Source organism: Elgaria multicarinata, chromosome 13, assembly GCF_023053635.1.
Source record: "Elgaria multicarinata webbii isolate HBS135686 ecotype San Diego chromosome 13, rElgMul1.1.pri, whole genome shotgun sequence".
Taxonomy (NCBI): domain Eukaryota; kingdom Metazoa; phylum Chordata; class Lepidosauria; order Squamata; family Anguidae; genus Elgaria; species Elgaria multicarinata.
Window position 1 is genome coordinate 35,312,338 of NC_086183.1, and position 13,122 is coordinate 35,325,459.

At 55.8% G+C, this 13,122-nt stretch overlaps 1 protein-coding gene across 2 annotated transcripts; it reads right to left on the bottom strand.

Annotated features, from left to right (window-relative positions):
* Window positions 1–743: 743 nt before the first annotated feature.
* On the bottom strand, window positions 744–11,014 carry C13H19orf47 (chromosome 13 C19orf47 homolog). 2 transcript variants are annotated; one of them, XM_063139881.1, is made up of 10 exons: window positions 10,997–11,014; window positions 10,244–10,318; window positions 9,161–9,248; window positions 8,496–8,610; window positions 7,458–7,539; window positions 7,079–7,213; window positions 5,902–6,048; window positions 5,338–5,408; window positions 4,197–4,667; window positions 744–3,645 (listed from the first exon to the last, which is right to left on the bottom strand). In XM_063139881.1, exons 2-10 carry the CDS (start codon window positions 10,260–10,262, stop codon window positions 3,628–3,630), a joined length of 1,146 nt encoding a protein of 381 aa, XP_062995951.1. In that variant the 5' UTR covers window positions 10,263–10,318; window positions 10,997–11,014; the 3' UTR covers window positions 744–3,627. The 2 variants fall into 2 exon arrangements, with proteins under 2 accessions (XP_062995951.1, XP_062995950.1); XM_063139880.1 differs by having other exon boundaries at window positions 744–4,667.
* Window positions 11,015–13,122: the final 2,108 nt, after the last annotated feature.

Sequence of the window (13,122 nt, forward strand, 5' to 3'; positions counted from 1 at the left end):
TGCCAGGTGGTGACCAACATAGAGAGGAGCAGAGGGACGGCCTCCATAAGGATCGAGACTTTTGGGAGCAGCACAGGAAGGAAGGTTGGCCCAGATTGACTGCATAAGAACATAGAGCTCTCAGGTCCAAGCACTGGGCTGAGCCAAGGAGAGAGCTGCCATCACCACCCACGCTGCCCTGCTCCTAACTTGGCCCGAGGTCCAGTCTGGCATCACACTTGTGTGCTGGAGGCACTCAGGAGGTTTGGCATGATGACCCTCCCCAGAGAGCATCAGTGTGCATCTCCACGCCCTTTGTCAGCGCTATGCGCAGCACGAGGATGCTTGCCATGGCACATAAGGCCAGTGCTTAAGTTGTCTTTGGCAGAATCAAACCATCTTTCTGCCCTGGGAGGGCGCAGCTCTCCAAGAGCTCAGGCCAATGGCCTAGGGAGGTAGTGGGCTCTCCCACACTAGAGGCCTTCAAGAAGCAGCTGGACAGCCATCTGCCTGGGATGCTTTAAGGTGGATTCCTGCACTGTGCAGGGGGTTGGACTTGATGGCCTTAGAGGCCCCTTCCAACTCTACTGTTCTATGATTCTAAGGCGGCAGGGCTGCCCTTCCCAGCCTCATCGCTATCTTTATCTGAACCCAGAAGTTTCTGCATGCAAAGCAAGCCACCCTTCACCACTGAACTACAGTCCTCCTAAGTGCATATTTGTATTCTAAACAATGCCATTTATGAGATTTAGAAATACATAAAAGTTTTATTATATTTTCATTCCAACGAGCTCAAGGCAGCATTGAAAGGGGGTTTCTGGCTTTTCCTATCCAGTCACTAACCAGCTTCAGTCATCAGCTGCTTCCTCAAGGGAGCCCAAGGCTCAGCTTCCACTCACCCCAACTTAACGCTTTAAGCCGGAAGGTGTTTTGTATGTGTGGTGCTGAGCCCAGGAATGAGGTGGGCTGGACGTCCTACAAACAATGAAACCAGAAAAAGGAGAGGGGTGTATTTGAAGGGGTCCCTCTGCAGCCTATGCTTTGTGTTCGCCTGTGCCAGAACAGCCAACGTGCCTCCTCCCATGGGGACTCCCAGTTGCCCACGAATATTTGAAAACGCTGCCTAATCGACTCTCCTGCCAATTTACAACCTTATTTTGTGTGGGTGTAAATGCATAGAATGCAAATCTGCAGTGGCAGAGGTTGGGATTTCTTCAGCAGTGAGCAAGTGGGCCTGCGCTTTCATCTGACATACGGAGCAGGCTGCCCCTTCCTGGGCCCTGGGTGGATGAGGGCAAGAAGGACACCGCTGCCCCCGTTGTGAGGAACACAAGAGAGATGCTTGGGCTGAAACACAAGCCGAGAGAAGACACACTTTATTGCAAGAGGACGCTCACATCTTCCCGTGGGCAGGAGGGGCCCTGGCAAGCTAAGAGGACCGCATCAAGGAGCCCCACCCACCCACCCGCCTTCATACAGCCAACTAATAAAGGCAAGGCTGTGCCCAAATTACCTTAATTTACATTTTCTATGAGGGGCTTTTAAAACAAACATAAAAACTATTAACAGTTATTGTGTAACTCTTCCAGCTCACCCTAAATTTAGTCCATACAATTCTTTAAAAATATTACGAGTCTAACCTGGCTCCTGCCTTATTCTTAAAGGGAAAAGAAACACACACACCCCTTCAACTGTCTATGGCAGAATTCTCTCCATGGTAGCAAATGCCCAATTTGGGGCATGAAGGCTCTGGTGTGATGCTCGGGGCCAGATTCTAGGGGGGCTCCCCAAGGCCAACAGTGCCTGCTCGGGTAGAGAGTGCCAGTCGAGCGAGAGCAGGACTAAGCGGGAAAGCGGGGCCACACACTTCCGAGGGCCTCCCCTGTACCTTGCTGGTCAGGGAGGGGTGACACGGGCTACAGGCCTGGCCCACATCTCAATCACCACCTCTACAAGAAAGGCTCCATCTCCGTTTCCCCTAATGGGCAGGTGTCCTCCGTCTCCTCCTCCACACATGCGTTGACAGGTGGGTGGCTGCAAAGGCAAAGCCAGCACCTAAGCACCGGTGGCAGCCAGAAGATGGGCAACCAAGGCGAGACTGCACGTCCTCCCCGAGTGCCCAGAGGAGGCAAGGAACACACGCTAAGGAGGCTTCACTGGTCTTCTGGAAATGAGGCAACAATCCGGACAAAACATGGAAACAACTGGATTCAAGAACTGACATTTCTACAGGAAAAGCAGACAGCCCAGGTGCCTATTGCAAGAGCCTCCGGGACACCCGAGTCGCGTACCTGACCCTCTCAACTTCAGGCCAAGGTTCGAGTGACAGCTAACAAAACTCCTTCCTGATTCCAAAAGCCCCCTTTCTCTTGCCCCGGTTGCTTACGTGCGCCCTGTCCTGTCCTGTCCTGGCTGCATGTTTACCTGAAGGGAGAACAGAAGTGAGCCAGGAGCTGAGCATCCTCCTCTCCCACCGCCCCTCTCTCAGCAGGCCAATTTTCCTTGCCCTAACATGAGCATGCAGGCTTATCCATGTGGGCAACGTTGTACAAAACACAGCAGTGGCTTGGAACTGGGGCTCCAGAAATCACCCCAACCGGAACACGTGGCAAACGGACGGGCGGGGAGCTCATTCCCCCCATCTCACAGTTCCCTGCAAAATAGATTTTCGTTGGTATCCTGTGGTCGTGGGTAGGGGGCCTCAGGAAAAAGGGGGGGACCAGACTCACAGAAGCAGGTCGGGGGCTGAGGGGTGCAAGGCATGTGGTCCCAGCAGGCTGCCGACTCACACGACTCTGTCCCCAACTATGCAAGCGCCCAGGCTGAGGCACCAGGAGAGAAAAGAGATTGCAAAATCAGATCCTCTGCTGTTCTCTCACACTCACACACACCTGGCATTAAGCACTTGGGATATTTAGACAGGGTCTGTCCTATTTAACACGTATTTCGTGAGTGGCAGGAGAGAATCCTCCAACCGAAGAGCAAACTCCCAACTACCCTTGTTCCACAGGTGCTGCTAGAAATCCAGAAACAGAAAATGTGCACCTCTGCTCTTTCATTGCAAGACCGCAGCTGCTCACTCTCTGATCTAATTCTGTTGCTGGTTTGCTGAGGGGAGGACTGAAAGCGGTCTGAGGAGGAGAAGGGGTGGGGAGCGAGGACACCTGCCTCTTCCCACCCTGACTGAGCACCAGGCTTCAAGAGCCTGAGCAGGAGCAATGGAGCCAGCCCAGTGAGGGGTTCCCACAGGAGAAGCCACGGCGGCCCCCAATGAACAGAGCACCTTTCACAACACGTAACAGCCAAAGCCAGGTAAGAGGAGATTTCTCAGCCAGCCCAAGGAAAGGAACCAAAAGAGAGGGAGCCAGAATTCTCCTACTTCCAGCATGGGACAAAATGTGGCGCTGGGACCCTGCTTGCCAACTGTATGGCTCCACTATCCAGTAAGAGGAATTTCTGTAGCCATTCCTGAAGTGCCTGGTTGTACCAGGACGTGGCAGATGAAAACTCAGGAAAGAGAACGGAAGGAAGGAAGGAAGGAAGGAAGGAAGGAAGGAAGGAAGGAAGCAGGGGGGAGGAACCTCCTGCATCTCTCAAGCCCAGGGCCTGTCTGCCTCTCTTTTACGGAGCCCCTCAAGACACTACTTCCTAGGAAAGAGCAAGGACCTGCAGAGAGAAAACAGAAAGGTGTGTTCAGTGCACTGCCAAGCTGCTCCAAAGACCTCCTAAGACGCCCAGGACCTCTTGCTTTCTCTCCAAGGTCCTTTCCTCGCTTCCTCTCACCCCCGACCCGGGACCTACTCTGTTTGGTGCCCAGCCACTGGCACGGACGGTTACTGCTTTGACGTGGATCACCCAGCCACACAAGAAACCCAACTGTGTGCACACAGGGGGGGCTGAGCTCACACCCCGCGGACCTGTAGAAACAGCGGGGAAAGCCAACAAGGCGCTTCACAGAAGCAGGCCTCCTCACTAAGACCGATCACCCCAGAAACAGTGCAGCGACCCCTTCGTCTCGCAAGGGGGTGAGCAGGGGGCCATGAAAAACACACAGGGAGTTCAAGTTGTCTGGAGGCCTCTTCCAAAGGAGGTCCCACGCGTGCCTGTGAAGGAGCAGCGGGCCTGGCTCACACGGCCTTTCTGCCCAGCCGCTTAAAGACGCTGACCGTCCCCGTGTTGTCCATCTGGGCGCTGGGGGCCTCCGTGGTGCTGCTTACCTTGCTGCTCCCCAAAGTTCTCTTTATGGTGACCCGGAACTCGGAGTCAGGCTTGCTCCGGGAGCTGGTGATGCTGCTGTCCTGGGCTTCCGTGGGCAGGGCACGCTTGCCCAGTCTCTTGGCAATGTGGCTGAGCGGGGGCGGCTCCAGCTTCTTTTCTTTGATGGGAAGCACAGGGCCAGCTGGACTCTTGCTCCCCAGCCGCTGGATGGGGGTGGGGGCAGCTGCTGCTGCTGCTGCTGCTGCTGCTGCCGCCAGCTTGGGCTCAGAGCTGGTGGCTTTGGCTTTGACCGTCACTCCCGCTTTGCAGCTCTCCTTGGCCTTGGAGGGCTTGAAGAATTTCTTTAGCACCCCGGCGTACTGCAGGACAGAGCTGTCATCGTCGTCATCGCTCTCAGCTGCTTTCTCCTCCTCCTCCTCCTCCTCCTCTGCCTCCTGCATGTCCCCCAAGCGGCTGAACACACCTGTGGGCTGCCAAGACACCAGAGCAGGTCAGGGACGGACGGACAGGGAGGCGGATACTGCGGGATGCCCCAGGGTTTCTACTCCTATACAAAGAAGGCCACTCTCATGCTGTACAAGAGGGCTACAGCAACTGACCTGGAATGCTTGTGTGGAAGAAAGGGCACGCCAGTTGTGTGTATGGGGTGAGTGCCTTGCTATTGCTCCCCCTACAATTCACGCCAACTCCTGCAGCCTCCAAGTGATCGCAGTTCCTGCCAGAAGCACCACCATGGCCACGGGGGGGGGGGGGGGGGGGCTGCCACGTAGAGTGGTGAGAAGATGGCAGCCACAGCCAGGAGATGGACAGCCAGGCCCAGAGCAGCCTGCCACCAGATGGCCCTGCTGCACGACTCCAGCCCCTCCTCCAGAGGAAGCAACGCGCCTGCAGCTGGAGAACTCGAGACATGCCCAGCCCAGGCGGAGCCCTATGGGCCACTTGTCAGAAGCGCCCCCCTGACCTCCGCCCCATGCAAGGAGAGGAACGTCACTACTGTGCGCTCCTGGGCCAGAGGCTCTGGCTCTAACTTTCTAACTTGTATGATCCAAGGTGTGTGTGTGGGGGGGGGGGACGGGGGACTGGGGCAAATTCAAAAGAGCAGCCCCGAGGGCAAAGAAGCATCAGCGCCCCCCTTCTCACCTTACTTCCAGGGGTGGCATCTGCATTGGTTTCTGCACCAAGCCGGTCAAACACAGAGGTTCTCTGTAAACCTGCCATCAAACGTGAGAGAAAGAAACAGACACGCGGATTTCCATCAGACGCGGCACAAAATGAAAATGGTGGGTGGAGTTTTCAAAGGAGCAACAGCAGTTATTTGCATAAAGATACCGTTCACCAAAACGACTTTGATGCAGCATCCAAAAACAAACCCAGAAAAGGTAAAATCAAAAGTGATGTGGCGTAGGAGCCCAACGGTTTCCTCCCAGGTCTGAAGCCCAGCTGGCCCCTTTGCTTCCTGCAGTTGAGGGAGAAGAACCCTCTGCTAATCTCTGGGCAAGCAACCACTGGCCGGCCCTGAACACCAACCAGGGCATTGTGTGGGCGCTAGTTCTGGCCAGAGCATGTCAGTCACACACCGAACAAGAAAGCTGGGTCTTCACTGAGGCCGCACGGGCCCGGTCTCAAAAACAAGCCTCCCCTCCGCTCTGCTGCATGTGTGCCCTCCTGCCCCCAGCCACCTGCCAGCGTGGAATTCTAAGCTACCTTTTGCCGCCTGCTGCTCCAGGATCTTCTTGGTCCTGGGGGTGGTTCCTTTTGGCATATGGACAATATACTTCCCTTCCATCTCTGCGGTGACGCGACGTCTTTTCACCGGGACCATAGAATTCTCAGCCCCGGAACTGCAGAGAGCTGCAGTGGCAAACGTGAGAAGACTCAGTTCATTGCAGATGCTCCAAAGGGGTTTTGGCATCCGCTGCGCCTGATAAACGTGTTTATCGGGACAACAGAGCAGGAACCTGTGAGCACTGGAGCACCCTACGTGGCAGCGCCACTCGTACGAGTTCTGGGCAGCCCAGACACGGGAGCTGCAGCGCCCCCTTTGATCCCATCCCTCTTTGGCTTCCAGCTTTTCAGAGAGGTGGGGTGATGTTAAGTCATGACAGCTCCGTCTCCCAACACCTCACAACCGCACTGGGGACAGGAAAGAGGCTGGGCCCATCCCTGAGCTCAGCTCCCAAGCCCTCCAGTTGAGAAACCCAATGGCACATGTTCAGAAGGAATACCGATACCAGCACTAATGATTCAACTACTGTGGGGAGCCACACAAGTGAAAACTCGGAATGCAGCCATTCACTCGTTCTGACATGGGCATTTGTTCATTCATTCTTTTAAATGGACTTTAAATTGACCAAGTGCGTCCAACTCTTCGCTCATTCGCCATTGTGCTGATCCTGCAAAGGAGACCGGTCCTATTCCCCCCTCTATGAATGAAGACTAAGGATGAGTAGCTCCAGGCCAATTGCTTTACCAAGTTCACCTCCCTCCATCTCTCCAGTGTTCATTCAGAGGAGGGAACAGAGAAAGAATACACCACCACGGAGACAACTTGCAGGGGAAGGCCTGCCGGCCTGCCTAGGAGAAACACTGAGGCTCCCTTTGGGTCACTTCCACCAAGAGGCAGCATCTGTTTCACCGGGTCAGTTCCACAGCCGCATTTGTTTCGCTGCCCCCTCACACATTTCACTGTATTTGATGACTGGTTTAAATTGTTGTGGCCGCCCTGACCAGAATGGTGGGAGAGCCATTTTTTATTAAAAAGTGCAAAACAAATAGATGTTGAGAATGGCAACTCTGAACCAAGCACACAAAAGCATCCCGCGGTGCGGCAGGTTCGTCGGAGGCACTCCGCCCCCCGCCACTCCCCTCACCCCTCACTCACCTGCTTTGGCATTCTTCGCTGCCATTTTGTTGGACACGGTGATGGAGATTTTGGAGGCGCTGGTGTCGGGTCTCCGGACAGGGGTGGAAGGCGGAGAGTCTCGGCTCAGGCTGTTGGCAATCATCCGGGTGGCAGCTGCAGAGACGGCAAAGCCGAGTTGGTGAGCGGAAGCAAATTGCGCCCGGGGGGTGGAGGGCTGCGTTATCGATTCCACACATTTTTATCCTACTTGCAATACAAGGCAGCAAACATACAGATTATGAGCAATAATAAAAAACAGAATGAAACATATAGGTCAGTTATAGTGCGTCTTCGTAACAAAGAAAAAGACGGGAAGGCTCGGCCTCCGCCGCCGGCCGCTTGCGCTGCCCCTACTCACCGCTGTTGGCGTTCCTGCGGAGTTCAGACTGCAGGGTGGTTTGGCTGGAGGCCACTGACTCTGTTGCGGCCTTGCACATTTCCTAGAGACAGAGAACGGCATAACGCAATGGTGAAGGGCAAATAGGGATAACTCCCCTGGTTTGGCCACTTGCCTTCCCACTAATGCACTGAATAATATGGCAGGACCATGGAAGCTCACCGGGCTGGAGAAATGCACCAAGCCACCCCGTGAAGCGGCTGAGCCCCGGAGTTCTCAGCCTGGAGAGAACTGCAGCTCCTCGCGCAGGGATCTGACCTGGGGATCATCAAGGGTCTCTGGGGCTTCCTGCTCCTGAAACCCCTCGGGAAAGAACTTCACATCCTCTGAATGTTGCATTGCACAACTTCGTCCAGAACCTTTGCCTCAGATTTCTGAGCTAAATCAGTGCAGAAGACAATCGCTGGCCTAGGAGTCTTCCCATGCATCACTCAGTCCATCAGAAGAGCCCTGAAGCTGGATCAGGCCAAGGGTCCACCTAGTCCAGCACTCTGTTCACACAGTGGCCAGGCAGCCACCAGCCAGGGACCCACAAGCAGGACACTAGTGCAACAACACCCTCCCACCCATGTTCCCCAGAAACTGGTGCACACAGGCTTACTGCCTCTGCTACTGGAGGTGGCAGATAGCCATCAGGGCTAGTAGCCATGAATAGCCTTCTCCTCCTCCTGGAATTTATCCAACCCCTCTTAAAAGCTATCCAAATGGGTGACTGTCACCTCATCTTCTCCAGCCTCCTTGCACTGGGCCAGGGACATTCTGCTGCCCAGAGAAACACCTGCTGCTCACAGCTCCTCCCTGAGTTCCAGAAAGGCTCATGACAGCTCCTTAAGTACAGGTTTTATGCCCAACTGCTCCCCTCTCTACTGGAGAGTTCCTTGTGCCTCACACAGATCCAAAGATTCTGCCACAAGCCTGGAAACATTTTAGAGGACAGCGGCGCCCTATTTTACTCTAAAGCATGGAAGAAAATGAGGGACAAGGTGCAAGAGGCCCCACCTGCCTATACACCACTTTGGCGTGTTTGAGGATGGCGATGATGTCTCCCACAATGGTGACGCCCAGCTCGTTCATGATCTCCTTGTTCAGGTCCATCAGCATGTTCTTCTGGATCCTGCAGGGGAAGAGGTCACGTACTGCACCCCTTACACACCCCAAACAGTTTGAACAGGCTATGCTACCACCTGACGCAAGGAAGACTTGCCTGCCACTCATGCTTAGGGGCGGGGGGGTGTCACCGGTGGGGAAGGAAGCGGTGTCCGGAACTCGGAAGCTCCCAGCGGCAAGGGGGACATGGCCACAGCATCAGCTCTCTTTTTTAAAGGGCTCGAGAGTGAAAAAGCTGTCAGCCGTCTATTTTTCCCAACGTTGTTAATGCAAATTCAGTTTTATTCTTTAAGCATAGGCTTGTCATTCTAAAAACATTTACAAATATTCTTCAGACGTTCATGCTGAGAAACAGAGGACATCTTCGAAAGTAAATATTTGAAGAATTACCTTGCACTATATACCATTTTGTATTGTAAGATTTAAATAATTTAGCATTTCAGAGCTGCACGCGGAAAGGGTTTTCGCCCTGCCATGCAACACGCCTGCATTAAGCATCTGCCCCCACCAGGAACTCTCTCAGCCACTTCTGCAACTCCCTCTATTAACAGCCTCACCTGTTATCCACAAACATGACAGCATAGTTGACAGCTGGCCCTGGGGGAATCCCAGCTTCTTTGAAGAACTGAATCCACTCCGACGTAGCTGAAAGACAAGGAATGAGATTAAGTTAGACGCACAAGGCGCTGGGGCTCCCAGGCAATCAGGCCCCTAACTGCCTTCAGATGGCATGGAGAAATCCTGCAGAGAGGAGAGACAGACAGAAATATGCGCATAAGAGACATCCTTGGATGGCAAGGAGGACAAGACGGTACGCTACTGCCCACCAATAGTCATTTGGAAGCCCAGATCCATCCCTGTCCTCGTAAAGGACTTCCTGGATGCTCCCTCCTTCTCACAGAGAGAGTCAGCTCGCCTGGTAACAGAGAACACCCAACTGGCAAGAACATGATCATCTGCAGGAACAGATCTACACACCATTGGAAGCAAGGGCAAAGGACACGCATGGAAGACATGCATGGAAAAAAGTCCCCAGCAGTGAGAAGAGAAGAGTGGGAATGCTGGGAAGGACCCCAGCCCAGAGAGGCAGGCAGCACTGGGTAGAGATCCCGCTTTCATATAAATCAGGTCTTTATGGCCTCCAACACATGTGCAGTATTTTTTCCAGTTACCCAGAACACTTCAGCAGCCTTCAGGCCTAATGCAACTGAACTGTGCTTAACATGGGGGAAGGGGGCTGTTTTCATCCTGCAGATACATCAGGAGGAATGGGGAGCCTCCATGAAGGGCGGCATTTATTTCTGCCTTTTCCGGGCGTCTCAGTCCCACTCTGACTACCGCTGCAGTACCTTTGCTAGGCAGGCTTCAACAGGCTTCCAGACCTGCATTTTTAAAATCTGCAGCTGTTGCCACTTGCTGAGCCGCAAGCAAAGAAAGCTCACACTCTGCAACACCAACACCAACATCTCCTCCTCTTCCTTGCTCTTTGGCTTCTCTGTTTTGTTCCGTTTCGCCAAGATTCCCTTTCGAACATACACGTTTTTTGTGAACCGCTCAGAGAGCTTCGGCTATTGGGCAGTATAAAAATGCAATAAATAAATGAAATAATAATAACAACAATAAATAAAAGCCAAACTTACCCATCGTGACGGACACCATTGTGGAAAATCGTGGGAGACTCAGGCAGGGACAGCGACAGGGGACCCACGGAAGGCCTGCAGGAAGGCAAAACACCCGCCTGAGACAGCTGAGCTCAGAGTGGAGAGGCGGCATTCCGACAGCCGGACTCAGAGACCAAGAATAGCCCCACTGCGCACATCCAGCTCCAGCAGCGAAACCCAGCCCAGCCCCGCATTTACACCCTAGAAGGGTATCTGGCTCGTCCGCCTGACAGGGGCCAAGAGCTCCCGGTGGCTTCGGAACACGCGACGGGCAGGGGCCGCTGCTGCTGCTGCTGCTGCCGCCGCCCCCCCCCCCCCGACACAGCTGGATCCAGGCGCCTCATTGCTAGCGACGCTTCCCAGCACAGCAGTGACAAGCGGGGGCGGGGAGATGAGGGCCACAAACCATCAGAGGTGGGGGGCACCCAGTGAGCCCCCCAAGCCCTGCCCGGGGGGGGTACTGGGGGACCAGCCTCCGCCTGCCAGGCCTGAGGCGCAGGACAGAGACCCCCCACCCCCACCGCGTCTTCCCCGCCCCCAAAACTGAACGCGGAGATGGGGAGGGAATTTCCGCAGGTGCCGCTTCTCACCCGGGGAGGGAAACGCGGCGCCTCTGGAACTCAGCGCCACCCAAGTCCCTCTTTCCCTTCTCGCCCCCCCCCGAAGCCCCTCGAGCGACCCCCAACCCCACAAGCCCTTCCGGCAGCCCCTCCCGCGAACGAAGGGGCCTACCCTGCGTCCTCGGCGGCTCCCCCTGCCGTTGCTGGGGCCCCCCCGCCGCCGCCGCCGCCGCCGCCGCCGCCCCCCGCGCGCGCCTCGCCCGGCCCCCTCACCAGCCGCGGGGGCTGAAGCAGGCCGCGCCGGAAGCCACTGGAGACCGGGAAGCGGGCCGCCCCTTCCGCGCCACGCCCACTTCCGGCAGGGCCGGGGCCCCTCTAGGCAGCCGCTCCTGGCGAGAGGCCGCGGGCGCCCCCTGGCGGCCGGAGGGAGCCGCGCTCGCCCTTCGCTGGCGCCGGGGGAGCCCCAGAGGCGCCCGGCAGCCCGCTGCAGCCTGCTGCCCTGCCTTGCGGGGATGCTGGGAAGGGCAGCAGCCCCAGTCCTGGGGGCGGGGCAGGGTGGGCATGCACTCCCCTGCAGGGGCTCACAGCGCGCCGGGCTGCCGCACCTCCTCCCCCCTCCCCTCCGCCCAGCAGCCGCAGCCCCCCAGCCCTTGGGGACAGGTAGAATGAGCCTCCCTGCTGCCCTCGTTGTCAAGGGATGGGGGAAATGGCCGCCTCGGTCAGCACCCAGCTGGTGGCCCTGCGAAGCAGGTGGGCATCCATGCAGCACCCCGCCGCGAAGTGCAGGATAACGCGCCTCCGCCCGTGGCGCCTGCCTGGGCCAGCGGGGGCCAAGGGGGCTGCTGGAGACGGGGGGGGGGGCGCTGCTCCAGGGGTCATCGGAGGCGACCGGCACAGGCGCGCGCAGCACATTTCACGAGGTGGTTCGGCCAGGGATTTATTTATTTTTAAGGTAACCATTGATTGAATATACAGTAATAAAGGACTTCTTTTCATTCATCAAACCAACGAAATACACGAAAACTTAAGTAAACTGTATTTTTTTTTAATTAACAAGTAATCTGTACTGCACTGTTGTAATGATTTGATTGGGACTGATCCCACAGAATATCCCTTGCTATTCAGTTTCTACAATTCTTTTTCTCCGGTCTTTTTTTCATCCTCTCTTCGTTTTCAGGCTGCATCCGATGCACATTTACCTCAGAGTAAGTTTGGTTGCTCTCAGTGGGGCTTACTTCTGAGTAGACGTACATAGGCTTGTGCTGCAGCTCTGTTTTAAAGTGACACAAGATACGCACGTACCATGCTTACCAAAAGAACGGCTTGAAAAAAAGGGGGTTGGACCCCCTAAAATAAGCAAGGACAGATAGGAATTGTTTTAGCAAGCATCCTGAAAAAGGTGCTGCTGAATGAACCCTCCTTAGCCAGGAGGTCCTGGGGGGCTTTGCAGTTCTCCCCCCCTTCCCCCTTTCTTTTCTCTTGCTGGAGGCCAGACTGGGGTGGGCAGTGGGGCAGCGATGAGGAGAGAAGGCAGGTGAACAGACAGCTTCTCTCTCTCTCTCTCTCTTTCTCCCAAACATTACAGTACCTGCAGGGCTGATGAGGAGAGGAGGGCAGCACTCCGAAGGGGGGAGGGCCCCAATCCACAGCTCCGGGCAATCTTACTCCTTACAGAAACATTCCCCCCTCGGCTCCTCCACGTGCTGCTTCCTGGCCCCAGCGTGGCTGCTGCTCCCACCTTGTTCAGCAACTGTCGCGAGAGGTCAGGCAGAGCAGCTGAGAGCAGGGAGCGGCTGAGTGAGTGAAAGAGCGAGTGAGCCAGCTTTGGGGGAGCAGCGGCTGCACCTGTGAAAAAAGCCTTCCAGAGGAGGAGCGGGGTGGGGAGCAGCTGAATTTGTCACTCTTTCCTACAGCTAGCACCGGCCCTGCTACTGCAACATGGCGGCGGTGGCGGCAGATTAGGGTGGGCAGCTGAACCCTTTGAACTTGTTGTCCACACGCCAATGGCAACCAGAGCGACCGGCCCCCGGAGCGGAGCAGCGGGACTCCCGGGCTCAGCAGCTCTGGGCCTCCTGCGCCCACCTGATCTATGCCAGAGGCTTTTCTCATAACCCCAGGAGCCAACGAGGTCGTCCCAGGGAAGTGAGCGGTGGGAGACCCGGGAGGGTCGGAGAAAGGGAGGGGGCTTCTTCTCCACGCAGCAGAGTGGAGCTACTACGGAACCGCTTTGAAATGCCTCTGTGGCCCAGTTTCTGGGGAGCATGAGCAAGAGGAGGATTTTGCACTCAGGTTCTGCAT